The sequence below is a fragment of the Bos indicus genome, chromosome 7 (assembly GCF_029378745.1).
Source record: "Bos indicus isolate NIAB-ARS_2022 breed Sahiwal x Tharparkar chromosome 7, NIAB-ARS_B.indTharparkar_mat_pri_1.0, whole genome shotgun sequence".
Classification (NCBI taxonomy): Eukaryota; Metazoa; Chordata; class Mammalia; order Artiodactyla; family Bovidae; genus Bos; species Bos indicus.
The window spans coordinates 86,815,259-86,842,692 of NC_091766.1; the positions used below are offsets into that span (position 1 = coordinate 86,815,259).

The 27,434-nt window shown below is 36.0% G+C and overlaps 2 protein-coding genes across 9 annotated transcripts in view; one reads left to right on the plus strand and one right to left on the minus strand.

Annotated features, from left to right (window-relative positions):
• Positions 1-19,612, plus strand: part of RASA1 (RAS p21 protein activator 1) — a 113,968-nt gene extending 94,356 nt beyond the window's left edge. For 2 of the 4 annotated variants that reach the window (XM_070794012.1, XM_070794015.1), the window contains 10 exons: positions 1,335-1,507; positions 1,903-2,062; positions 3,556-3,698; positions 5,179-5,294; positions 5,993-6,079; positions 9,103-9,170; positions 10,647-10,735; positions 12,065-12,142; positions 13,029-13,163; positions 14,659-19,612. In XM_070794012.1, the coding sequence (XP_070650113.1) occupies positions 1,335-1,507; positions 1,903-2,062; positions 3,556-3,698; positions 5,179-5,294; positions 5,993-6,079; positions 9,103-9,170; positions 10,647-10,735; positions 12,065-12,142; positions 13,029-13,163; positions 14,659-14,742 (1,133 nt within the window). In that variant the 3' untranslated portion in view covers positions 14,743-19,612. The remainder of the gene's footprint in view (positions 1-1,334; positions 1,508-1,902; positions 2,063-3,555; positions 3,699-5,178; positions 5,295-5,992; positions 6,080-9,102; positions 9,171-10,646; positions 10,736-12,064; positions 12,143-13,028; positions 13,164-14,658) is intronic. The other 2 variants (XM_070794013.1, XM_070794014.1) reach the window with 2 other exon arrangements.
• Positions 17,335-27,434, minus strand: part of CCNH (cyclin H) — a 30,564-nt gene continuing 20,464 nt past the window's right edge. Inside the window, exons 6-9 of one of the 5 annotated variants that reach the window (XM_019965405.2) lie at positions 24,436-24,506; positions 21,405-21,516; positions 18,166-18,226; positions 17,335-17,616 (exon numbers count right to left, since the gene is read on the minus strand). In XM_019965405.2, coding sequence (XP_019820964.1) covers positions 17,578-17,616; positions 18,166-18,226; positions 21,405-21,516; positions 24,436-24,506 — 283 coding nt within the window. In that variant the 3' untranslated portion in view covers positions 17,335-17,577. Of the gene's footprint in view, positions 18,227-21,404; positions 21,517-24,435; positions 24,507-27,434 lie in introns of all 5 variants that reach the window. The other 4 variants (XM_019965406.2, XM_019965404.2, XM_019965407.2 and 1 more) reach the window with 4 other exon arrangements.

Consider the following 27,434-nt stretch of genomic DNA (forward strand, 5'->3'; position numbering starts at 1 on the left):
AGTTAATACAGAAATTTATTTCTAAAGTAAACAAGTATGTTTTATATACTTTGGAAATTCATAATGAAGTAGAGTCTAAAATGGAAATTATAAAGGTATGTAAGTAGTGTAACTTGAGATTGCTTTTTGTACGTATGAAAATATTAGTTGTTGAGAAAGAATGTGTCCAAAAAAGAAAAAATAAAGACCAAAATGGCTAAATTGTATATACTCTAATCTTAAACCCTTAAAGTAGTGTCTGTTCACCCTCCTCACTCAATGAATAACAAGAAAAAGAAAATAGTGACAGCGGTCATCTTTCTGTGATGCTTCCTTACCCCTTCTTCCTACTTTTTAGGTTTCTCCTACTCTCCTGTCCTTTGCATGGACATGGAAAAAAAGCACTCTATTTTTCCTTTAAAACACTGTTCACTTCTAGTGCCAGTCCTTGTTCTCAGCAGCATGCTTTTCCCAGCCCATTTCGGAAACAGGTGACAGTGGGATTTAGCCATTCACACAAGAGTGAATTAGATTAATCCTTAAATATCTTCTTAAAAATCAGGCTTAGGAGGAAAAAAGTGATACATGTTAACAGAATCAAAGCCTGGATTTTTTGCTATATTCTGTAACTTCTGTACTGTTTTAAGTGGTTAACATTTTTTAGTGGTTCCCATTATTTTTAAGATAAAATCTAACTCCCTAGTAATGATACAGAACCTTTCCTGACATACTCCAATCTTCTGTATATTGTATCCTTGTATATTGTATCTATCTTGTATATTGTATATTGAATCTATCCTTCTCTCCAGCTGCACCAGCCGCCTTATTGCTCTTAAATTATCCATGGATTTTAAAACCATCCGCCATACCTTGTGTTCAGACTGTGTGCACACTGCCTTTTTTTCTCTACCTTTCTACTTAGTTACACCTCCAGATCCTGTTACAGTCAGCTTAACGGGTATCTGTTTGGAATGGATGTTTAGAACTTCAAGGGCTGAATTACAAATTGTTTCTCTGTACTTCATCAGCATTAACAACTTTATAGCACTTACTGCAGGGTACCATAATTGATTTCTTGCCTCCTTGGCTACACGGTGATCTCCATGCATGTCAGAGACCATGTATTAATCATGTCTGTATTCCACATCCTTGCCTATCAGAGAGTCTGGCACATAGTAGGCATTCAGTAAATGAATGAAGTAAGCATTAAGTGTTAAAATTTGTGGTATTACTTAAAAGTCCTTTAATGAAAAGCGTTTAACACTATAGAGAAGATATAACATTAGGAAAATTTGTGGGACTAATTACAGTGTCATCTTTTGAGACAGTAATCATTTGATATTTTTCTGTCAAAGTATTTATGCGCTGCCAGTTGAGCCGGTTACAGAAGGGGCATGCCACAGACGAATGGTTTTTGCTCAGCTCCCATATACCATTGAAAGGTATTGAACCAGGATCCCTGCGTGTCCGAGCACGATATTCTATGGAAAAGATCATGCCAGAAGAAGAGTACAGCGAATTTAAGGAGGTATTTAAGTTATTTACCAGACTATTTATTTTTAAAAGCATTAAGAGAAATAGTTAACTTTTAATGAAAGGTCCATTGAGTTAAATATAATAATTTCATAGTTTAGTGGCACAGTGACAGAGAAGATTGAAAACCTGTGCAGCAGTATGACATTGGTATTAAGTCTATGAATATAAAGGCTACAATCTCATTCTGTTTTTAGTACATGTATTCAATAGAACATACTCCTAAATTGAGAATGCATCAAGCCCATCTCTCTCATGTCTCCTGCATTGGCAGGTGGGTTCTTTACCACTGGTGCCACCTGGGAAGCCCATAGAAGAACATATTTTCTGTTAATCTGAGAATGCTCAATATTGTATACTTTCAACAACCTTTCTCGATGTCTTTTTTAGCTTATACTGCAAAAGGAACTTCATGTAGTCTATGCTTTATCACATGTATGTGGACAGGACCGAACACTACTCGCTAGCATTCTACTGAAGATTTTTCTTCATGAAAAGCTTGAATCATTGTTGTTATGTACACTAAATGACAGAGAAATAAGCATGGAAGGTATAGTATGGATGTTTTAGTGTGATACTTTTAAAAACTGGGTTAATGATTCAGTTCAGTCACTCAGTCGTGTCCAACTCCTTGCGACCCCATGGACTTCAGCCTGCCAGGCCTCCCTGTCCATCGCCAACTCCCAGAGTTTACCCAAACTCATGTCCACTGAGTTGGTGATGCCATCCAACCATCTCATCCTCTGTCGTCCCCTTCTCCTCCTCCAGTCTTTCCAGCATCAGGGTCTTTTCCAATGAGTCAGTTCTTTGCAAAAGTGGCCAAAGTATTGGAGTTTCAGCTTCAGCATCAGTCCTTTCGATGAATATTCAGGACTGATTTCCTTTAGGATGGACTGGTTGGATGTTGTCCAAGGGATTATCAAGCGTCTTCTCCAACACCACAGTTCAAAAGCATCAATTCTTCGGCACTCAGCTTTCTTTTATAATCAAGTATATATGGACTTTATTTTAAAACATTAAATAATTAAATCATCTTACAAAGGAAGTTACTCAGTTTTTCCTTCATTAAAAAATTAGTTGGAGTGTCAGTTGAGATTCGGAGTGTCAGTTGAGATTCTTACGCTGGCTAATATAGGAAGCAGGGGGTTACTTATATTTAATACAGGTTTCTATCATGGCAAATTAGTATTAGAAGCAATAAGAAAGTGACTTCCATGTCCAGATCATTGGTTCATAGTGTGTCTGATTATTAAGAACAGTGTGGTATGCTTACCATGTTGTTTTTTTTTTTGCTTATAAATTCACTGCACAAAAGTTGGGTGTCAGCTGCATTTTATTTCTAGCGTCTATATAGATAGGTAGTTTCTAGGCAGCTGGACACATTGTACTTTGTAACCACGTGGAAACACGTCAGAATAACCCATTTCCAGCCAGCACTTTGACTCACACAGTACTTGCTTCTAGGTTCCCCAGGTATTAATAAACTGTAGAATCTAGAACTATTTCCTCCTACTCATAGAAAATACAAAAATATAAAGTGGTGGTAACATATTTTATACTGAGATTTTTTTCTTTCAATATTTGTTTTTTAGAATTTTATTAAAAGATGTTAATGGCTATATGTTAGACTACTAAATTAATCTATACTGGGATTTTGTTATATGCTTGTTTGGAAATCAACTCATAGTTTCCAGTGTGGGCTCAGTGGAAAGCAAGGCTGGATTCTGGTCCTAGTTTTGTCACTATTTGGCTCTCTAGTCTTACTGATAAGTCACAGAACTGTCTGAAGCCTTTGTGTGTTCATATGAACATGGCAGTGTGAATCCCTTCTGTTTATGATCTTAGGAAGTAATAGAAGTCTTTTGAAGAGTTAAGTTTATAGAAATACAGGACATCATTATATTTAGTAATGCTGCATGCAGATAAATGTGCTTAAATGGCTATAATTGGTTAAGGAAAACAATGAATTCAATTAATTTCCAATTTGATTCACAATAGTACAATCCTTTACAAATAATTTTGTAATATTAAATATTTATGTAGATGAAGCCACTACCCTCTTTCGAGCCACAACACTTGCGAGCACCTTGATGGAGCAGTATATGAAAGCCACTGCTACACAATTTGTTCATCACGCTTTAAAAGACTCTATCTTAAGGATAATGGAAAGCAAGCAGTCTTGTGAGGTGAGTAATGTTGTATTTTAGCAAAGAGCATATTTTAATAGGTGAAAATGTATTAGCTGTCTAAAACTGTTCATCAGAGCAATTATACCTTTTGTAATACAATTGGAAAAATGTTATGTAAAACAGACTTCAAAAGGATGTACTTTATTTGGGGATTAAAAACCTCAAATTGTGCCAGAGATACATGAAAGTACTTTTATCATAAAGTGTATACTACTTTCAGAAAGTGTGCATAACATAAATTCAAGTTTTTGTTAAGAGAGTTCTCTTGTGTAAGTTCTAAATAATATCTAGGTTTGTCCTTAGGGTTTTTTTTTTTTTTTTTGGTGGCAGGGAGGTGGGTGGTAGGAACGGTAGAGGTTATCTCCTTAAAAGCAAATAAAAAACATCCTTTTAGGATTGATTATTAAAGGCTTCAGGCTTCCCTGGTGGCTCAGATGGTAAAGAATCTGCCTGCAATGCAGGAGACCTGGGTTTGATCCCAGGGTTGGGAATGTAAACTCGTAACAAACCATTAAGAAAAAGAGTAGAATCTCATTTATGTGACTCTTTTATCATTTTATTTTGAAGGTAGAGGAACTACAGAAGGATAATATTTTTTAGGTCTGATACAGAATAAAAGAATTGCTTTTGATAATGTATACTGGGATCAGTCAAGATGTTAATTCTGCACTAAGTTGTCAGTTTTTACTTATTAACTTAAAGAGGACAAATTGATAATATAGTATTGCAGACCTGGGTTAACACCATAGTTAGCCTAAGTATAAAGGATACAGAAATGCAGCAAGTCTGCAGAAAGTCTCTGGATGTTGAATCCAGGCTAAGGTATTTAGATTCCCATAGATACATCTACTCCATTGATTCTAGACAAGAATTCTTACATTATCAAAAGTTACTGGAAAGTTCATGATGCTGCCACTGAGGCATCTGGTATTTTATCAGTCTTTTAAAAAGTCTTGCTCATAAAAACTTTTCTAATAAGTTTTTTCCTCACATAAATTTAGAATTAAGATAGGTTTTATAATAATATATAGTGATCTTTCTTCCCAATTAAAATACTCCACTATATCTATGAATATGTGGCCATTTGAACGGGGTTTTTGTGTTTTAGTTGGGAATATTATCTTTAAAATAGTCTAATACAGTTTTGTGTCCCTGTAAAGTCTATGGTAAAATGTGGTAAATGAATAAAAGAAAATTTTATTGATTAGTATTAACCCCAAGGCAGCTGAAAATTGTTGAATAATCATTGCTTGCTCTTCAGTTGAGTAGTTGGGAATAAACAGTAATAAGCCCATTAGGAGTTCCATAGAGTAAACTACTTGAAATTCCCATTTAGTCCCATTACCAACACCAGAAGACTAATACAGATTGAAAAATGGAAAAATAGAGAACTCTGCAAACAACTGTTTGATTAGCTTGATTCATTTGCATTTATTATTGTCAAGATGCATTTATATTGATTTATTCCTTCTCTTAGTTAAGTCCATCAAAGTTAGAAAAAAATGAAGATGTGAACACTAATTTAGCACACCTATTGAACATACTTTCAGAGCTTGTGGAGAAAATATTCATGGCTTCAGAAATACTTCCACCGTAAGTGGTGAAATTTTAATTTGACAAGAAATTGTATATTGCCTTTTTAAAATCTGTATTTATAAAAACATGTGTAAGCTTTTCCACTATCCGGATGTTGTACTTTGAAAAAGTAGAGTTTTTAACCTTTACATGATGAATTGTGTTTAAGGAAAAAGTGACTTGAAGAAACCAAAGTGAAATATTTGCATTAAAATAAACCATGTTTTTATACAGGCCAGTATGTATGGTTTATCTAGTAACTTGGGGAATGAATAGAAGCGTATAGTCTCAGATTTGAGATCATGAAACGTATGCACCTCTCCCATCTATAGTTGAGTATCTTCCTCATTATGTACACAAGGTAATTACTTGGTATCTGCTTAGTGGCTTCCAGTGTTGGTGAATTCACTTATTCAGGCAGAAGTTAACTTGCATTAAAATCTGCCTCCATTCTAGTATCTTTTCATTCTTTTCATTAATATAGAAGTAATCTGAAAATGGTAGGGTTTCCTCCATAGTAGATATAAAGAACTGGCTAAATGAATTGACGAAAACCTAAGTTTCCCTTATCCTTTGCTAAATATCATTACTTGTAGCGGAGTACTTTTTTTGGGAAAAAGCTTAGTTGCATTTAAAAACGTCATAAGCTTTAGACTGCAATAAGAGCAGTATTTTCATTTGCTTTCTGTATTGAGATGATTGTGTTATTTTGGCAGGACACTGAGGTATATTTATGGGTGTTTACAGAAATCTGTTCAGCACAAGTGGCCTACAAATACCACCATGAGAACAAGAGTTGTTAGGTAAGGCTTATTAATTGATTTGTTAAATTATTTTAATAGCCTGCACCAACAGTCAAGTGCATAAGTGTGGAAATGTGGAGACTAACAGTATATAGTATACAATTAAAGACCTTTTTTGTTTGAATTTTATGTCAGGCCCTGTTGAATATTTTCTAAATTCAGATAGCTCCTAAACTTTAACTTACTGTGTGTTTTTTTTGAAGTTACTATGAAATACTTAGCTAGCTACCGTTTTGCATTTTCTAAAAACCTGAACATTCAATGATAGTCAATTAACTATTTGGGAAGGTCTTTTGTTTGTTTTTCAACCATACAAAATGAGGTTAAAAGTTATATAACCAACAAAAATATGTAGCTAACGTCACATAGTACCCTTCATACACACATATATACATTCATGCATATATATGTATTGTTGTTTAGTCACTGAGGCATGTCCAACTTTTTTGCAAACCCATGGACTGTAGCCTGCTGGGCTCCTCTCCGTGGGATTCTCCAGGCAAGAATACTGGAGTGGGTTGCCATTTCCTTCTCCACGGGATCTTCCTGGCCCAAGATCTAACCTGAGTCTCCTGCAATTGGCAGGCAGAGTCTTTACTGCAGAGCCACCAGGGAAGCCCATATATGTGTATACATACATAGAGAAGGAGAGAGAAACAGAGGTAGAAGAAGAGGGAGGGGGGAGACCAAGATTAGTTAATGTGTCTCTGCTGCTGCTGCTAAGTCGCTTCAGTCGTGTCCAACTCTGTGCGAGCCCATAGACGGCAGCCCACCAGGCTCTCCCGTCCCTGGGATTCTCCAGGCAAGAACACTGGAGTGGGTTGCCATTTCCTTCTCCAATGCATGAAAGTGAAAAGGGAAAGTGAAGTCGCTCAGTTGTGTCCGACTCTAGCGACCCCATGGACTGCAGCCCACCAGGCTCCTCCGTCCATGGGATTTTCTAGGCAAGAGTACTGGAGTGGGGTGCCATTGCTTTCTCCAATGTGTCTCTAGGAAAAGCAATAATTGAACCATACAGATATTGATTAATTGGTTTGTAACAGTCTGTGTCTTGGTGCTCATCTCCTGCCAGAGTCTATAGTTCAGAAGCTGTCTCAGTGTGTTAGTTGTGGAGTAATTAGAAGGAATTGCTCTGTCAAGTCATAGAATTTTTTAGCTTATATAGGAGGACTTTGGTATTATTTTAACTTTTGCAACGAGGAAGGAGATCTGTAGATGCTGAATTTGCTTAAGGTTATATAGTTAGTGGCTAAGGCAGAACTAAAGGCAAAAGATCTAAGACCCAATCTAATATCCTTAATATCTGAAAGGCTTTATTAAGCACACCACAACCTATTCAAGACAGTAGGAAAATTACTGCAAAAGCATCAGAGAATTCAGCAGTCTAATCATAATAAAATTTAACATATAGAATATATGCTGCCCATCATGTTACAGACCATTAAAAAAAAAATCCACTGGGCATCTACTGAAGACACCAGTATCACAGAATTAGTTTTGAAAATGTGCATTAATCCTGTCCCAACCTATATTTGTAGAGAGATCTCATTTTACAGATAAAATCTCTTGCTTACTAATGATATGACAAATATCTAAGAATTGTCAATTTTACATTTTTTGGCTTTAGTAGAGATGAGAGAATAGAAAAGAATTACAAGCATATGTTTCAGTATGTTTGTTAAGCAAACAGCTGGAAATTCTGCTATGCAGTTTGATATGACAGGGTATTTTAATAAGGGGCATTTATGGCCTAGGTGGTGACTTCTGCCCCTAGTTAAGCTTTTAAATATACATGTAGATACCTAGTATCCCTCTTATATTTAAAGTTACCTGTAAGAATTCACAGAAAGTAGATTTGCACACTGAAATTCTTTTATAATTCAGTGTGGTTAGGTTATATTTCAGATTCAAAGGCAAAGATATCAGAATGTTTTCAAGTAAAACTTATGCAAATTTCCTCATAAATTAAAAGACATCTAAAGATTTAATGTGCTGAGAATCAACATATTCCTTTTCTAAGATTTCCCAAAATTAGCAAACAACATTGTTGGGAGGTGAATGCTGAGAAGTGTTATTCACTCTAATAGAGAAAAGAGATTGTGTCAGTAATTTCTAAAAAGAATTTTATCAACTTGGAAATAATGTGTGTCTTTCCAAGGGCAGGTGAGAAGTCAGTTATGAGTGTGGATCCCTCTTTAAGAGTAAATTAGAGAAATATTATCTAAATGAGGACTACACCAGTAACTGAAGGGGGCAGACTAGCAATAGCTATATACACTTGTAGATGTACTTTGTACTTTGTTCCCAGAGTAAGATCAGCAGGTAAAATCACCTGACAACTGTTGTTAAATGTGCGTTTTTACTGTGTTGTTTTGCTATTAATATTTTGTAATCTGAGAATTTTTTAGACTTTTAGAATGCATAATGTCTTTTCCTCCATTGCCTTAAAGGCTTTTCAACATTATGTTTGTATACTTTGTCATTTATTAAGAAGTCACTTTTCCCCTAGTACAATGGATTCTTAATTTTTACATAATAATAAGTGAACAAAGTCAGTATAACGAACTTGATTTATAACAGACTGTTCTAAGAAAGAGGAAAGAGAAGTGAGAGAACGTCAATTTTAAGACCTTTACAGAACTATGTATCTATTAAAAAGGCTTGCTTGTACTCCTATAATATTTTAGAAATTCCTAGTGTTCCTAAGGACACTCCTTCCTCAAAGTAAGTATAAAATGCACTGTTGGCCTGAAATAAACAGTGAATTTTAGATATAACTTAAATTTTCCCAAAGTAAACCTACAATTCTAAATGAGAATGTTTAAGAAGCAGAATATATATATATATATATATATAAATATATATGTACGTTCTTTAAAATAGCTTATTTTCATAAAGTTGTATATTTGGTCAGCCCTACATTAGTTCAAAGTTCATGGTTCTACAGGTATTAAAATTTTTATTATTTTAATGTGACACATAATAGTAGTTTTCTAAAATAACAAAATTTCCCTCCCATTCAGTGGTTTTGTTTTTCTTCGACTTATCTGTCCTGCCATCCTGAATCCACGGATGTTTAATATCATCTCAGGTAATAAATTTTGAAATTAAAAAAAGTTTCATACTCTTTAGTGAGGTTATTCATTTTTTCTTTTAAATCTGATCTTTAAATTATTTACTTCTAAGACTTGGTATAAAAAAGCACCCGACTTGTTTTTGCTGTTTTACCTTTTCTTTCCATTTTGCTTTTTTTCCTTTCTTTCCACTACTATCTGAAGCCTGAGATGGCATAAGTAGACACGTACCATTTTCTGCCCTGTCCAAACCCATGTCTCAGACTCTTAGGACTTTTTCCAGTCTGCAGTATTGGCTTTTTCAGGTTGGGAAGAAGAGCTTTCTGTGTGCTTTTAGCTCATGCTAGACTCTCGTCACTACCATTACAAGTTGGATTTTAAAATTATAGCTGCAATTGTAGTTGTACTCTGCAAATACTTATGAAGGAGCTCTTTGAGATTTCCCGGTAGAGATTTCTTGTCACGAACTACATAATGATAATTGGCACTTTAAACTCCAACAAACCAGATTCGGTTTTGCATTTTACATATGCCCATTATGGACTGGTAGTAGAATTTTCAAATAAAGGATAAGAATGATATTTGTGACTATAAATGTAATCATAAGCCATTATTAGCAGAAGGAATCTGAAGCATTTTTGTCTCAATAATTTGAAGCTTAACACTGAAACATTTTGGGGATATCTTAAATTTTACCTTTATAGCTATTGTATCTTTGTAAATACTTTCTGTTGCTACTAAAAGGGTTAAATCTTTGGGTCTATAAAGAATTAAGGGTTTAGAATTCTTTTGGAGAGATGTGTTTATCTGAATGTTGGACTCTGAACCACTAGGCAATATTATTTATTGTTTAGCAGCTTAAGATAAAAAGAATACAATCTAAAATCAGGCAGCCAGATAGGCTATCTGTAGGCTTTTACTATAAAACAATTTCGTTTCAGAGCTTAAAATTAATAGACAAATACTTTTCATTTACATCCTACTGTCAATATAGGGCAGTATTTCCTGATTATATGTTTTTCTCCTCAAAATAAAGCAGAGATTCCAGACTTTATTTTTGTTATTGAGCTTTAAAGTGAATTGACTCACTGGAGGCTGGGAGCAGGAAACTGTTCATATTGCAAATTGACAACCCGGGTGGGTTGAAATTCACAATTTGTGAATTGTCCCCAAAGGGTATGTGGAGTGACAGTCTTTTTAGTGATAAAGTTTTGAGGTATTTTATAATACTATCAACCAGTTGGGAATTGCTGAGCCTTGTAGTACCCTTTTCACAAACTACAGGTGCTAATAAGTGTGTTTGGTTTCCCCCCTTTAAATCAAGCTCTTTTGATTTCATACAGGTCATACACTTGCCAAAAAAAATTGCATTCTGAATGGAAGAATGTTAGTATTTTTAACTGTAAAGAAATATTAAAGTGCTAAATTTATAATGGTTTACCTGGAAGTACCTTTGGAGTTGGTGTCATTAGCTGTGCCCAATTCTCTTATAGATTCCCCATCTCCTATTGCTGCAAGAACACTGACATTAGTGGCTAAGTCTGTGCAGAACTTAGCAAATCTTGTGGAATTTGGAGCTAAGGTAAAAACATTTTGATACTTTAAAATGTCATTTTTGAGTGAAACCTCAACACGACAAAACCATAAAATATAAGTAAATTTTCAACAATGGATATTTCATAATTTATGATATTATTGGTATGTTCACATATTTAATGTTTTTAGATTTTAATTTTAATAATGGAATTTTTAAAACCACTGTTTTAGCTAGTATAGAAAACTTTTTTCAGTATAATTTCCAGTATAATCAAGTCTTCCATTTTTAAATATAAAAATCAATTACCATATTTTAAAATGTACCCCAGTTGATTTGTTATGTATTACATACTAAACATTCTCTGTAATATTAAAATTTAGATGAGTTTTTAAACAACCCATATGTAATCCTACTAAGGACAATTGACTATTAATATGTCACCTGCTTCTGTCATTATTAAACTTCTTGTTGTATCTGGAAATATGTAATTATTTTTCTTAATCCTTATTTAATGCCATCATGTAAATGTTAAGTAGTCTTCTACTGGATACTTAGATGAATTCCAGTTTGTCACTGTGCCTTATATCTGTATCTATCTACACACACACACACACACACACACACACACACTTCCTTTCAAACTTGTCCAGTTATTTCTTTAAATGAACTTTGGAGCAGAATTACTAAGTCAGAAGACTTTTTGCTTCTCTCAGCCTTGCCAAAACTCAGCTATTATTACTCTTCTATTTTTGACAATCTGATAGGCATACCACTTTGTGTCTCCTTATTTCATCACTTTTAGACTATATGATTTTTCATGTCTAGGTCTTATCTCACTTTACTGAGTTTAAAAGAGCTTGTGTTAATACTAAACTTTTCCTATTGTAACATAGCATGTTTTAGGATACGTTTAAGACTTTAGAAAGAAGCTGTTTGTAGCCTGACTTAGCTTTTGAATGTATCTGAATTCTGAGGCAGGTTATGACTACTCATTTTTTATTGCAGTCCTTATCATACTGTATTTTAATTTATTATATTCTCTGCTAGATTCTAATAACCTCTGGGTACTTGGCAAGTAATTATTTTCTCAGTAATTATTTTTGAATAACCTACATATAAACAGTTTGTTTCTGCTAGGCTATGTATGCTAATTTTTTTTCATCCAGAATTTGCTCATTAAAAATATACCCCTATTCCTTAGAATAGCTGCTTGCTTATATTAGAAGGAAAATAGTCATTTTATGATTAAATTCTTACAAATATGTTCTGCTACTGATAATATGACTTATAAGAATTTTTACTATATGTATGGTTTTTGTTACAGATCAGATGCTTTTCATCCATATAGTAAGACTTTTATTTTTATATTTTTAGGAGCCTTACATGGAAGGTGTCAATCCATTCATCAAAAGTAATAAACATCGCATGATCATGTTTTTAGATGAACTAGGGGTATGTATATAATTTTTTAAGTATTTTGACACCTAAAAGCTTCTCTATCCAGAATTGGAAAAAAAAAAAAATTCAAAAGCTGCATATTTTTGTCTACCTTCCTAAACAAATTATTTCATTTGATTATAATCATTTATTCTTACGATAAGTAGTTTTCACCAAGAATACAGTATTGTGGCTTTTGGATTTCTTGTGTCATTTTTCAGTTTCTGTCTTGTCTTTCGTTATCTTCTTAGCTGCCCACCTCACCACTATGTCAGTCTGCTGCTACTTTAGCTGCTTTAACAAAGTAGTGGAACTTGAAACAGTAAAATCAGTATTCAGTCTGGTAGTACTGTATTGACACAAAGTTACTTTATGAAACTTATCTGAAGATAATTAACATTGATTTCTATATGTTAGTTATGTGTTTGTGGCATAGTCCACAGATAATTATAGACCTAAATGGTTCTCGTTCACACTTGTCATGTAGCTCTTATATGTGCTGATGAGTTTGGACAAATTATACCAGTTTAATCATGAAAGTCAGTCTGAAAGAGCCTAGGAATTTTAAGTTTGGGTTGCCTTTAATCCATATTAAAGAGTTAATGCTTGCATTATTTACCCTCCAGATTTTTTTTTCTTTAAAAACAAAAAAACTTCATAGATTTAAAAAAAATTAGAAAAACCATTTGCTTAGAATAGCAGTAATAGTGCACGATATTTTGTCCTGTGATTGAAGAAAATGAAACCTGATTTGTGTGTGAATATTGAGGTCATAAAATCTATCAAATTGAATTTTAAGAGATTATTATGTATTAAATTTTATCTACTGTACCAGTTAGGATCTTTTCAGAAGAGATAGTAGTGTCGTATTTCTAAACGCAGTTTTATGATTCCCTTAAAGAATGTACCTGAACTTCCGGACACTACAGAGCATTCTAGAACTGACCTTTGCCGTGATTTAGCAGCATTGCATGAGATTTGTGTGGCCCATTCAGATGAACTGCGGACGCTCAGTAATGAGCGTGGTGCACAACAGGTAGGTTTTTGCAAGCCTTTGTTAACAATATTATTTCTTTACATGTAAGCACAATATCAGCATAAGATTCTTTGAGAGCTGATAAATAGCTAAATTACAATTAGTCTTTATTAATTATATTAAAAATTTAAGACTCTGAATCAAAATCCACAAAGATCTCAGCAAACAGGAATAAGCCCAGATTAAGATTACATATTTTTGATACCACAAAATGTCAAACCTTGCTTCTAAGCTAATGTGAACTCTATTGAAAAAATGGAGGTGTTTATACGCTTGGTGGTATGTATGAAGTGGTAAGTGAGCTAACAGTCAATCAGTAGTGATGTAGTGTTTTTCTGTCTGCTTCTGTCACACACACACACACCGTGCATGGCCAGGTAACTTTGCAAGCTCTCAAACACATGAGAATTATGCATGCGTTTTAAGATTGATAAAAACATTTCAAGATCCAGAGATTCTGGAATATGGCCTTGAAAACTAAGCACTGTCACCAGTGGCCAACACGTGGCAGGGACCTTACAGGAGAGGTTAACACGTTGGGTTCAGTGATTCCGAGTTCTCCTCAATCTGAGATTCTACAATTCTCGTTTCTTCCCAGTTTAGATAATAATAGCACAATTCACTTAGGTTTCAATCACTTTAGAAGCTCAGGCAGAATATGTGCCATGAAGTGAAGTGGCTCAGTCGTGTCCGACTCTTTGCGACCCCGTGGACTGTGGCCTACCAGACTCCTCTGTCCATGGGATTCTCCAGGCAAGAGTACTGGAGTGGGGTGCCACTGCCTTCTCCAGGGGATATTCCCAGCCCAGGGATCGAACCCAGGTCTCCCATATTGGAGGCAGACACTTTAAGCTCTGAGCCACCAGGGAAGCCCCTAATATGTGCCATAGACCTACTTATATGCTGTTGGCATGTGAATTGCCTTCTTGCTACACTGGAGTTGGGTTCATTAAATGGCTTGCCTTGAATACTTTAAAAAATATATATATATATATTTTTGGAGAATCTGGCCCAATTAAGACTTTCTAAGAAAGATAAAGGAGCTGAATGATTTAATTTTAGGCCCAGTGTTGTCATTCTTTTCATGATTATAGCATTTGATTATAGCGTTCATTAGACTGTAGCCTGATTGCCCTTATGTGCTCTTACAGGGCTTGAGGTGTGTTATTTATAATGATAAATCTGTCTTCTGATAAGATGTTCTATCCTAGAGATTGTTCAGGCCCAAGCAGATATGAGAATGCCAACAGAAATGAGTTTGTTTAGAGAGTAAAAAATTATATCTCAACCAAAATAACATGACCAGAACTATTCAATCAAGGACTGAGTAATACATACTTAAATTGTATGCTTTTTTTGAGTAGAATGGTAATGTTATTTTATGAATCCCTTTGAGTTCATATGGTATTTTTCAAATCCAGGTTTCCTATCCCTGAGATTTGACAGAGCTTTCATTCATTTACTAATTATTTTCATATTGTTTTTCTTTGTCTAGCATGTACTGAAAAAGCTTCTGGCTATAACAGAACTGCTTCAGCAAAAACAAAACCAGTATACAAAAACTAACGATGTCAGGTAGCAGCCTTCGCCGCAGTGTTCTGCATGGATTCAGCATGCCCAAAATGGTAAATCACATCAGTATAATGTCTCCTTTGCTCTTGCCAAAAAAATAGCACACCTTTCCACATTCCAGTGATGTGTGAGCTATGCAAATAGAACTGAAGATTCTGCTGGGAACTGCTCCAGCAGCTTTGTAAGCTATATCTTTACCAACCTCTGAGCCTTGGTGTACAGATCACCTTTCACACAATGTTATGACTGTATCTTGAACTTTGAAAATATATTTTCAATACATTCAATTGCCAAAGTTTTGCTGTTTCTTGAGGAAAGAACTATGAAAAAGCATTCTCTGTTGACAATTGAGTATAACTGGATTGCAGACTGTTCTTACATTACTTCTTCCTGAATTAGGAATATGACCGTCTGACTGTTCAATTACTATTTGTATTTACAGTTTCCAGAATTTGCCATTACAATAGGAACAATCCTTGCTGTATACTTTTTTAAAATAACTGTGCTCTCTCTGCTGGAACTGTTCAAAGAAAATATATAGAGTGGATCTATTGCTCATCAGCTTTATTTTTTAAACGTACCACTTATTTTGTTGGAATTGTCAAAGACTGTATTTAGAACTCATAATGCTTTTGTTTAATGTTTACAACAGTAAATAGTTTGAATTCAATAAATATTATTGGTCATTGTGTACTGATCAATGCATGTTACCCATTCAACCATTTATAAATGACCAGTTTCTTCTGTATGTTTAAAAAAAACCTGGAATACTTTCCTTGAACATATTCATTAATTCCAAGTTGATTTTTTAAATTATGCGAACACTTTGATCAGCCACTGAACAACTATCCATCTTTGACCTTCTGACTACTTGTTGTATCTGCTGGATATTTAGTTTGATTGTATAGTTTTATTTGCTTCTGTATGTGTATTTTTGTGAATTATTCACAGGGTTAAGTTAAAATAAAACCAAGGGATATCTTAAAATTGATTACTTCTGTCTAAATACAGCTAAACATTTAATTTCATTATTTTCTTCCTCCTTTAGGGGCAGTTCAAAATTTAGTACCAGAGCAAGGCCCAGGGAAAAGATAAAATTTGAGGTTTTTTTTTTCTGGCTAATGGTCTCTTTTGAAGGATTCTATTAATTCATTATGTACTTGTTAACAATTCTTTCCCTCCCATAATTGTCCAGGGGGAGACAAGGCATACAAGGTGGTTCTAAACAAGTACGTATTGAGAAAAGCATTTCCCACAATAAAGAAAAATTTTCTAAAGGCCTACGTTCTAACAGAAACACTATTTCTTCCTGTATTTTAAGCATTAGAGGGATAGAATACAGTGTTAAACTTGAGGGTTCACAAAATTTCTACATAGTATAATTTTAAGTATTAAATTCTGGTATTTGTATGGAGGTAGCTAGCCCTAATGGAGAAGGCAATGGCACCCCACTCCAGTACTCTTGCCTGGAAAATCCTATGGACGGAGAAGCCTGGTGGGCTGCCGTCTATGGGGTCGCACAGAGTTGGACACGACTGAAGCGCAAAGCCCTAAAGTAGCTGCAATTTTACAAGTTGAACAGTGTTACCAAAATACTCAGCATTATCCAGTGTGCCTTTCTTTTCAGCTAGACAGTGGTATGCCATTTGGACTCCTTTGGTGTTCTAGGATAAACTAGAAGGGACACAGGCTAGTGATATCTCTGAAAATGTTTTGAAAATAAAAAGGTCCAGATTTGAGTGCTTGGCAATTTGGTTCTCTCCCTCTACTCACACCTCAGTTTTAACCATACTAACCTACCTGCCCTTTCCTGATCTCAACTACTCCTCCTCCTCCTGCCTTTTATTAAAAAGACAAAAACAAAAACACACAAATATAAAGAAAGACACCCTGCTTTTCATATTTAATGACATGCTTATCTCTTAAAACTGGAAAAAAAACTTGTTATTTACCTTTGTAGGACTTAGAGTCACTTAGCTGATCAATGATGAAATAAAACCTCTACACGTCTTTTTTTTTTTAAGGGGCTTGGTAGGAAAATCTTCAGAGATAAATATGGACCTTGCTCTGATGCCAAACTTTAGTGACCTAAAAGAGAAACAAGCTACTTAACTGTGGACAGTTTGCCTTCCTGTCTAGAGCCTGGAGCGCTGCTGCTTCATCGGGACTGTACTGGAGGATCGGCAGTTTCGGCTTCTCCCCCTTCACTTTCCTAAGATCATACTTTATGAATTTTATTCCTCTCATTTCTCAATGAGAAGGAAACTAAAACCAAAAAGCTCAAGCCTAAAATACAAAGAATTATTAAAGAATATGCATATAGTAAATTTTACTTTCAAAATTTGAAATGTAATTAAATGGTACCTATACTTTATGGAAAAGCGTATCCTGGGAGGTACTGACACTGAGGAGAGGTGTGTATCTGGAAAATTGGGATTTAGGACAATTGCATTTCTAAGAATTTCTTTAACCCCATTTTCTAGCCAAAAAAAAAACGGACTGAACATCATAATTTGGTTCCAACTCTAGAAACTAAGATCACAGTTAAATAATTAAATGCTATAACAACTTAGATTATGACACTTTATATAAAACAACATTGGCAAATTATAGCTTTAATTTGTTATCAGTCATGATGGGTTAAGGTTACCCAAACCTGGTGTTACTCTGGCTCCTTTGAAGATGTTTTATTTCACATAAAGCTACCCTGAAAGGAAAAAATTTTAAATAACATAAATAGAAAAGTTTAATATATTTTGATGCTTTCACAAATAAAGTTAAATGCCAGACATGCTTCATCCATCTGATGATTAGTTAGCATTGACAAATCAATTTCAAATGGCTAGAGAGAATCTACCAGGTCATCGTCAGTCCATTCTTCCTAAGAAGGAAAGAAAATGTCATAAGGATAACAGTGTACTGAAACATAACCAGTATTGTTTACCTTCTTGCCTCTCTTTAGGAAACTGTTCTTTTGCTTTGTTGAATATACGGTAAATAAATCAGGAGAATGTGTAGCAGTTTAACCTTACAATAATACGGTGTGGTCTTACCAGGTTAGCCTAGTGACAGGAATCGGTGTTTCAGTTTTGACGTTCTGGGTCTGATTATTCATTATCTGACTTGACATGTACAATTTTCTTAAAACGAGGGTAGGAGAAGACTCCTTGAAGATCAAGAAGTATATCTACTACCTTCTATAACCTTAGGAAGGATTCTTCATCAAGTAACTATTATACTACTTCAGAACAGGCCAAAACAGAAGTGAGAAAAATTCCTCCAATAATGGCCAAGATTAATAAAAGATACAAAAGAAAGCTTTCCAGTACCTCTCTCTATAATGCTTGTACTCTAGAACAATAAAACCTTAACATTATGGTTGTACCAGAATATACAACAGTAATTTACATTTTACCTTTGGAGAACATACCTCCTCATGTTTGGATTTCTTTGAAACATAATCATCATCTTCGTAACCTTTTCTCTTCTTCCTATAATTAAGCATCCATCAATAAGCAATCTAATATGGGCAACAGAATAAGTTAGCAAGGCTATCAGATATATTTACTGAAGACCAAAGCCTGGATAAATGGAAAGAGGTGAAAAGTTCGGATAGGAAAACTCTTTCAAATTACTCTCTGAATTCAATGCAATTCTAGTTACACTCCAAAAACAATGACTTGTGGACTTAGCAAGTCAAACTCTGACCTGGGAAAGATTAGCAAAAGAATCTGAAAACAAAGCAAGGGGGATCTTGTCCTTCACGACATCAAAATATACACCTATATTTGTAAACTATGGTAATTAAAAATGTGGCACAGTTGTCCCTTGATATCTGAGGGGGACTGGTTCCAGGAACCCCCAGAATACCCAAATCCTCACATGCTCAGGTCCCTTATATAAAATGGCAATGGTAGAGTGGTGCTCTGCATCCAGAGGGCTGACTGTATCAGCAAAGAATCACAGAGATCAACGATCAGAGCAGACGGGCGAAAAACGTAGTATATACAGGGATTTAATCTGTAATAAACGAGTATTTAAAATAACTAAGAATCAAAGAGAATTTTAAATGGCTGGTACAATGGGTTACTTATTTGAACAAAAATTTTAATATTATGAGATTTCTACCTCAGACCAGGCACAAATAATTGTAAATGGTTTTTACAGCTGAACAAAAGGCAAAATAATACTTTAGGGTAAGAAAAGGTGTTTAGATGTTAAGAGAGTGAAGCAAAAGACATGTTGCCTACATCACAAAGTGAAAGGAACAACGGAAGAAAATAGTTGTATGATACATAGAAAAACGTCAAGAAAGTGACACCGGGAAATTGAGTAGGGCTTATAATTATGCAATGCAGAAGACATGCAAGGGATTCTTAAACACAGAAATATCAATGCCTCAAAGTAATAGGGGAAATGAAAACTAAAAGATACTATTTTCTTTTTTACCCAGACTGGCAACAGTTAAAGATTGACAGTATTAAATGTTGTACAATTTATATGATAAGAGTGGAAAATTATTTCTTCTACACATACATAGAGAAAAGCTTGGCAGAGGTAAATGCCTCTTGGGTCACAACTGGGACTGGAGTTTGGTCAAAGAGAACTTTGGTTTACCTGTATTAACTGGCTTTAATAATGATAATATATATTACTTGTATACTGAAAAAAGATAAAAGAATCTTAAAGACCAAGGAAAAATATTTTATCCCAAAGCAATGCTTGTAACTGTGGGTCCATGGACCGATGATGTTGGTCCACGAACAATTTCCAGTGTGCAATAAGTACAGAAACTGAGTGTATGTTTAGAAACTTTATAGCAATTTGATAGAATAATTTATGACTGTTAAATCTAATAAAATTTAAGCTTATCTTTATGTGTTTTTTCTTTTTTCAGTAATTGGTAACATTTTACGAAGTATAAACATCTGTAATGGGCTAGAAATAAAATCAACAGTCCCTTCCAGACAGTTTGAGAAGCACCACTTAAGTATTCATGCAAGATTTGACTGACACAGTACAAAGCAGATGGTCACCTGGAATATTATGTAAATTCTAGCAATTAAGAATTTTCAATTACAGTCCTCTACGTAGCTATGAGAGTTAACATTAACAGTTCAATGGTCTAATTCAGAGGTTGACAAAATTTTCTTTAAAAAGGCCAGATTGTAAGTATTTTAGGCATGTAGGCCATGCAGTTTCCATCACAACTACCCAACTCTGTTACTGGGTGAAAATAGCCATAGACAATAATGCAAACTAGTGGCTGTACCTATGCCCCAAGGAGACTTTCTGTGAACAGGCACTGGCCCAGACTTGGCGTATGGGCTATAGTCTGGCAACCCCTGGTCGAAGCCCATGTCAAAATCAACATGAAAAGATTATCAATCAGTGCTGCAGTGCTTTTCATTAGTCAACATTTTTCTTACTTCTCTGTAACCATTCCTTCCTTCTAGTCACCACAGAAACCCAGGAGTGAAATTTATCAATTTTAAGTTCTGTGCTAAGCCATGTTTTGCAGTTACAACTACAAATATCATAAAAGTGTCTCATATTTTATACACTATAACTTTAAAGAGTCATGTGTACCTGATATGAAGGCCTTAATGCTGTGCTGGCTTACATATTATCTGATAGTGTAGGGACTATATAAAGATCAAAAACATTTTAAATGCATCTTGACTGTTAAGATGCCAGGGCTAATTCCCAGTAAACTTTACAGACTACAGTCCACGAAGAGAAGTTTCACCATTCCTATTGCCCTGCCCAGATCTTCAACTGTTCAAACATCTAAAAGGTTTAAGTAGATATTTCAAGTTGCAAAGCATAAAGAGCCCAGGTACAGTGATTTCCACATTCAGCCTACAAATCAAAAAAACAGCATTATGGTGTTCCTTGTGGCTGCAAGAAGACACTGAACAGCACATCTGCCTATTGGTTCTGTCTTCAGCATAAAATTACCACAGAGAAAATATGCCAAGTTTCTCTACCTTAGCTAATAGATGTTAAGTCTAGAATAGTGCACTTGTCTTCAGATGAGAGAACCAGACCACAAAGAACCCAAAGATTAAAAAGGCAAGAAGTAGGTTCAGGAATTCCCTAGGAAGACTGCCCCGTGGATCCCACAATAATGGGACAGGGCCTGCAAGCTGAAGGACACGTCAGTCAGAGCAGAAGCAGAATATACTCTTGAAACTCAAACTCATAATAATTTATTATGTTGTGTTTAATCCTATTAGAAATCTCCACTCAAAAAAAAAGCAGATTTGGGGGTAAGTCAGTCTTCCCCACATGAACAAAACTTACCAGTTAAATAATTCACTTTTAAAGACTAGCTGCTGCTGCTGCTAAGTCGCTTCAGTCGTGTCCGACTCTGTGCCACCCCATAGACGGCCTCCCACCAGGCTCCCCCGTCCCTGGGATTCTCCAGGCAAGAAGACTGGAGTGGGTTGCCATTTCCTTCTCCAATGCATGAAAGTGAAAAGTGAAAGTGAAGTCGCTCAGTCATGTCTGACTCTAGCGACCCCATGGACTGCAGCCTACCAGGCTCCTCCGTCCATGGGATTTTCTAGGCAAAAGTACTGGAGTGGGGTGCCATTGCCTTCTCCAAAAGACCAGCTGGACACAGTAACAACTCTATTCTTGAATGGCAGTCTCACATCTACTTACGTAACTACATTAAGTGCAAGCTCAGCAGAGTGACACCTCTCCAGCTTCTGTTTCAGAGCAGCAACTTCTTCAGGTCTGGGTGGTTCGTATTTTTTTACCAAGTTCCTCATGCCTATGTGGAGATCAATAAAAGGATTTAAACCAGGTAATAAAAAGCCCTGTTCCCATAAGGTGGTTAAATAATTTCCCATCTAGTTTTGGGAACCAAAAACACTCCTGAAATGTGATTATTCTCAATATTAATATTGTTCCACATTAAAATCCAATGGCCACCATACTTCTCGTTCAAGTCATTACAGCCATCTGCTGCTTAGCCCACATCATGTACAGCAAAAAGGTAAACTTGCTCTACTAGTATTTTTTTTTCCAATCTTAACCATGGTTACTTTTTGCTCAAGTTTTACAGGCTGTTAAAAAAGCCCTACATGATTTAGTAAAGACATGCTTTGTCCCCAGCCACCAACCATATTCATAACATTCTATCCTACAGATAGATGGAGGGCTGAGTATACTTATTTACAAAGAAGGCCGTTATTACATAATTGGTAATGAAGGTAGGATGCTTAGTAAAAACACGTCAGCCATCCTTTGCTTTAACAAAATGGAAAACTTAGACAATGAAGTATCACCAAGAAAATAAAAATGTCCTCATTAAGCTAAAAAATTCAGTGACTTTAAAATCGCAGAAACATCCTCTACCTAGTCTATATTTAATTCAACTACAATAAACCAAAGACCATAAAGCACAAGATTTATTAGGGGAATGAGAGATCCAGGGCTTGTTAGTCAGCCATGTGCTCCAAGTGACTGACTGACTTCATAATGCAAGTAAAGTGGTGTTTTCAACTAAATTAATACTTGTGACAGCACCCTAAGGACAGTATCTGTGTGTGAAAAATTATGAATAAGATATCTTAATATCATTAAAGCTCTGAGTGTTAACAAGAGCTATTCTTATAGTAAAACAAGTGGAGTAAAATAAAGCTACTGAGAGAATCACTAACAAAACTGTCACGTGTATACACACAGCACAGTGAGTTACCTTTAAGATCTCTGCTGCTGCTGCTAAGTCGCTTCAGTCGTGTCCGACTCTGTGCGACCCCATAGACGGCAGCCCACCAGGCTCCCCCGTCCCTGGGATTCTCCAGGCAAGAACACTGGAGTGGGTTGCCATTTCCTTCTCCAATGCATGAAAGTGAAAAGCCAAAGTGAAGTCGCTCAGTCATGTCCGACTCTTCGAGACCCCATGGACTGCAGCCCACCAGGCTCCTCCGTCCATAGGATTTTCCAGGTGAGAGTACTGGAGTGGGGTGCCGTATCTACTAAATTCCCTGATCCTTGTGTCTATGGCCAAATCACAATTAGCTTTGGAAGTGAACCCTCTAGTGGTAAAACTGAAAACCTACAGTTTTATGATTCTTAAATCACAAATTCATTTTTCTCAAAGAGAGAAGCCCTCAAGAACATTTCCAGCAAAGAACTTACATAGTCTGAAGCATCTTGACTTTTGAAACATAAAAGATGTAAGTACTCCATCATCCAAGATCAAGATCTGCAATCTCATATTTCAGTATTTAAATTACAGATTTTATTAACAAGGACAACTGGCACAAACGGTTTGGAAACACTGATTTTAACCCTAAAGAATAGCCCAGCAGCCCTGAGCATGCAGTGTGACACAGGCAAGAATGAAAACGGAGAGGACTGGCTAACCTAGCCAGTAAGTTAGGTGGCGGTTCTAACTCAACTCAACCTAACGTACAGCTAAGCGAACTATCTATATTCAGTATCTTGTAATAACCTATAATGGAAAAGAATCTGAAAAAGAACATATATATATACACACACATATATATATAACTGAATCACTTCAACATACACCTGAAACTAACCCAAATATATTTTTAAAAAGTTAAAGGGAAAAAAACACACAAAAACCCAAACCCTCAAGACAGTGTTTCTCAGCATCGACAGTATTGACAGCAGTTTGGGCTAGATGATTCTTTGTCATGAAGTGCTGTGTTAGTTTCCTAAGGCTGCTGTTAAAAACTACCACAAACTTAGTAGGCTTGTTAAAATCACAGGATGGATTCCCCGACAGTTCTGAAGCCCAAGAGTCTGAAATCAGTTTCACTGGGCCAAAGCACAGACACTGGCACAGGGGTTTCTCTGGGGGCTTCTGTTCCCACCTCTGGTGGCTAGCAGCATTCCTCAGCTGTGGTTACATTACTCCAATGTTTAGGGCTGGCATCTTCAAATCTCTCTATTCTGTCTTTACATTGCCTTCTCTGTCATACCTCCTTTGCCTTCCTCTATTAGGGACACTTGTGATTACATTTAGGCTCTATCTGGATAATCCAAGATAATGTCCTTAACTTGATCAAATCTGCAAGCCCCCCCCTCCCCTTTTTTTTTTTTACCATATAAAGCAACCACATTCAGTTTCCAGGGATTATGACGTGGCTATCTTTGGGGAGCCACTTTTCAGCCTACCAAGGGGCTGTGCTGTGAGTTCTGAAATGTACAGCAGCACCCTTACCTCCATACTAGATGATGGTAGCAGCCACAAACACCCCACCCCAAAGTCGTAACAACCAAGAATGTTCATAGACGGGAAAAAAGAAAATTCACCCCGTTAAGAATCATGGCTTTTGTAATATCAGGTGAGGAAGTGACTAGCAAATGGCACACGTTAACTAATTAAAGCTAATTTATCTACAAAATAGAAGTTTCAAATTTAATTAGCCTTTAGTTCCCTAAGACCTTTTTTAGTGCTCATCATATTTGCATACACTTTAAAAGGGCCTTGTTTTGAATCTCAACCCTTTGTGAATCTCAATATTTTTCACTTTCCTAAAAAGTTATGTGTAAAAACTACTTCGTGTGCCTTCTATTTGTTTTTCACCTTCATGATACAATAATAAATCTAAACAATAACTTGTAATTTCAAGTTAAAATACCAGTAAGTTATTTATTTACAAAGTAGCTCTGTGATAGAAGAACATTTTATAAAGCGTTCTGTTTTACTTACTTTTCATTATATCTAGTAATTGGGACAAGGAAGTTCTGTTCTCCTTGAGCATCAGACTTTCTGATAAATAACTGGAAAAGACAGGGAAAAAATGTTTTAATCTATTGCACACATCGAGAAAATATGACATCATAAATTATTTTTCTTCATGTTCTTCATCAAGGTGAATTTTTAAATAAATTTACTTGAAAACTGTTAAATAACAATACTTTGACCTTTACTAAAACTATAATCTCTCTCTCTTACAGTCTTAAGAATCTACTACAACTTGTATTAGGTTAAAAATGCTTAATGTTCAAGTTAATTTGTTTAACTTCCATAATATGTTGAGGGAAAATGATATGAAAATATTAGTAACAATACTCAATAATACTTTTTTTTTTTTTTTAAATCAACCATACTTTAATAGCATAATTTTTAAAAAATCTTAACAGCTGAAAGCCACTCATCCCCACAACCAGTAATCATGTTCTAGAGAAGATGACAGAGGCTCAGAATGGGCCAAGTCACTGGGTCATGGAGCGGAGAACCTCAGATTGGCACTGGCTGTTCTGATCAAGAGGCCAGAAATATCCACCTCTGTGGCACAGGGCCTGCTGCTCAGGGATCAGGACTAAAAACATCTTTCTACATCAGACTTCAGAATCACTTCAAAATCTTGAAGTAGAACTGAATCCTGGTGTTGTCCTGGTCATCATCTGCCCTTTTGTGCCTCAGCTCTGCAAAGGCTCCTAGACCCTTCTGAGGCAGCACTTTACATCTGACCCAGGAGGACGAAAGACATATGACGTATCTATATTGCATGGACACAAATTCAGGCAGCATCCTAAGAGGGTAACTGCCGCGCCGCTCCGCTCAGTCAGCCCGCAGCGCCGCAGTAGCTGCTACCCGACTTCATTTTCTCTGGCTTTAAGGAAAACCGGATCAGCTGATCGCGCTCCGGCTCCTCGGCCCCCTCCCCAGCTGCTGCTCGCTGTCCGGGGGCCTCTCCTCCCCCGCCTCCTCCCGCGCTCTGCTCCGCCCCTCGCGCCCCTCCGCTCCGCCCTCAATAATACTTTTGATGTTAAGTGAAGTGAAGTTGCTCAGTCGTGTCCGACTCTGCGACTTCATGGACTGTAGCCTACGGGACTCCTCTGTCCATGGGATTTCCCAGGCAAGAATACTGGAGTGAGTTGCCATTTCCTTCTCCAGGGGAACTTCCCCACCCAGGGGTCTCCCGCATTGTAGGCAGATACTTTACTGTCTGAGCCACAAGGGAAGCCTTTGATGTTAAGTGTTTAATATTTAAACCCTAACTTCACTTTACAGGTGAGGAATCTGAGTCACAGGGACAGACAAGTCATGAATAAAGTCAGGGAGTAGCAGAACTGGAACGTGGCTCTAGTAAGGATTCTCTCGCCTCTTATTATCAAGTCCATGTTAACTATAATTGCTCTTCTTGAGACAAACAGGTATTCCTGATAACCAGTAAGAGCATCACCCCATGCTTTACAAATCTATTACATCTTTTCTGCATCAAGTCCAAATCAAAAGTGTTAATACTGGGTTGGCCAAAAGGTTCATTTGGGACATCTTAGGAAAAACTTGAAAGAACCTTTTGGCCAACCCAGTAGTATTCCTTAATTGGACATAAAGCTCAGTTAACTCTTCCTGGAACCAATGATAGTATTTCTATATTTATATTTTTAGCCATTCTGAGGTTTTATATACTTGAACTTGATCTATAATTAATAACAGCCCAAGTGAACAGATTCCCAAAGTAACCTTTGAGAATAATCTTTCAAACATAAATGTAATAAAAACTGTTAATTTTTCTCTTAGGTGAAATAAAGTTACAAAATTTAGGACAATTTTTAAAGAAATTTTGTTGCTATATGTCTTTTAAACTATCAAAATTATTTAAATTCTATTACAACATTTTGATAACTACTTTTGCTATTATATTGTCTTCATCCAGTGTGAGAATTCATTTTAAATACGGAAATCAGTAACTCCCTTAACAGCAAATACATTTCTAGTTTTCAGTAATTCAAAGTAGCAATTAGTTTTTTCCCTTTTCCTTTCACGCTTCTGCCGTCTTTTTTTCTTTTCATTACCTAAAAAGTCAAACTAGGAGATGTGAAGTAAAGCTCTAAATCCAATGAAAAAGAAGAAACCCCAAACCAACAACAGAATACTCCATAAGTAATTATCTTAAAACATCATTCAGAATATAACAACAGCACAAAGGCTTCCCCCTTTTGAAATCAGTAATCAACATAAAAGAAATTTCCGTGTATCCCAAAAGTTGGAAAGGAAGTCAGAAGTTAAAAATTATTTGAAAACATTTTCTCAAAGGTAAAAATGCCCAAATGTCTAGGCTCTGGGAATGCAACAAAAGTGTGTTTAATTTGTAGTGAGCCCAAGGTACTATGGGGCTTCCCTGGTGGCTCAGATGGTAAAGAATCTGCCTGCAATGCAGGAGACGGGGTTCAATTCCTGGATTGGGAAGATCTCCTGGAGAAGGGAATGGCTACCCACTCTAGTATTCTTGCCTGGAAAATTCCATGGACAGAGGAGCCTGGTGGGCTACAGTCCAAGGGGTTCCAAAGAGTTGGACAAGACTGAGCAACTAACACTATCAACTTGCAAGGTACTATAATTTCACCTTCACCTGCCTGAAATTATAACCAAACTTTTCTAAGATGAAATAAACTCTACTTTAGACCTTAGGATCCTTCATCCTTCTCTACTGATATAAGAACAATCTTACCATTGAAAAATTAGTATATAAACTGCATAAGATACAATGCTTAAACAGATTAAGCAAACAACTGGTTATCTGAATTGTGGAAATGACTTTCTTCCCTTACACTATGGAAGCTCCACATTTGCAAAATCCATAGTATCAATTTGTATGGCCGTCCTTCCTAACTAGAGCAAGGATAGCTTTTCAGTCTTAAATTTCTACAGTAGAGTGCATGATATATAGAAGGTAATCTGGGGGGAGGAAAAACTTC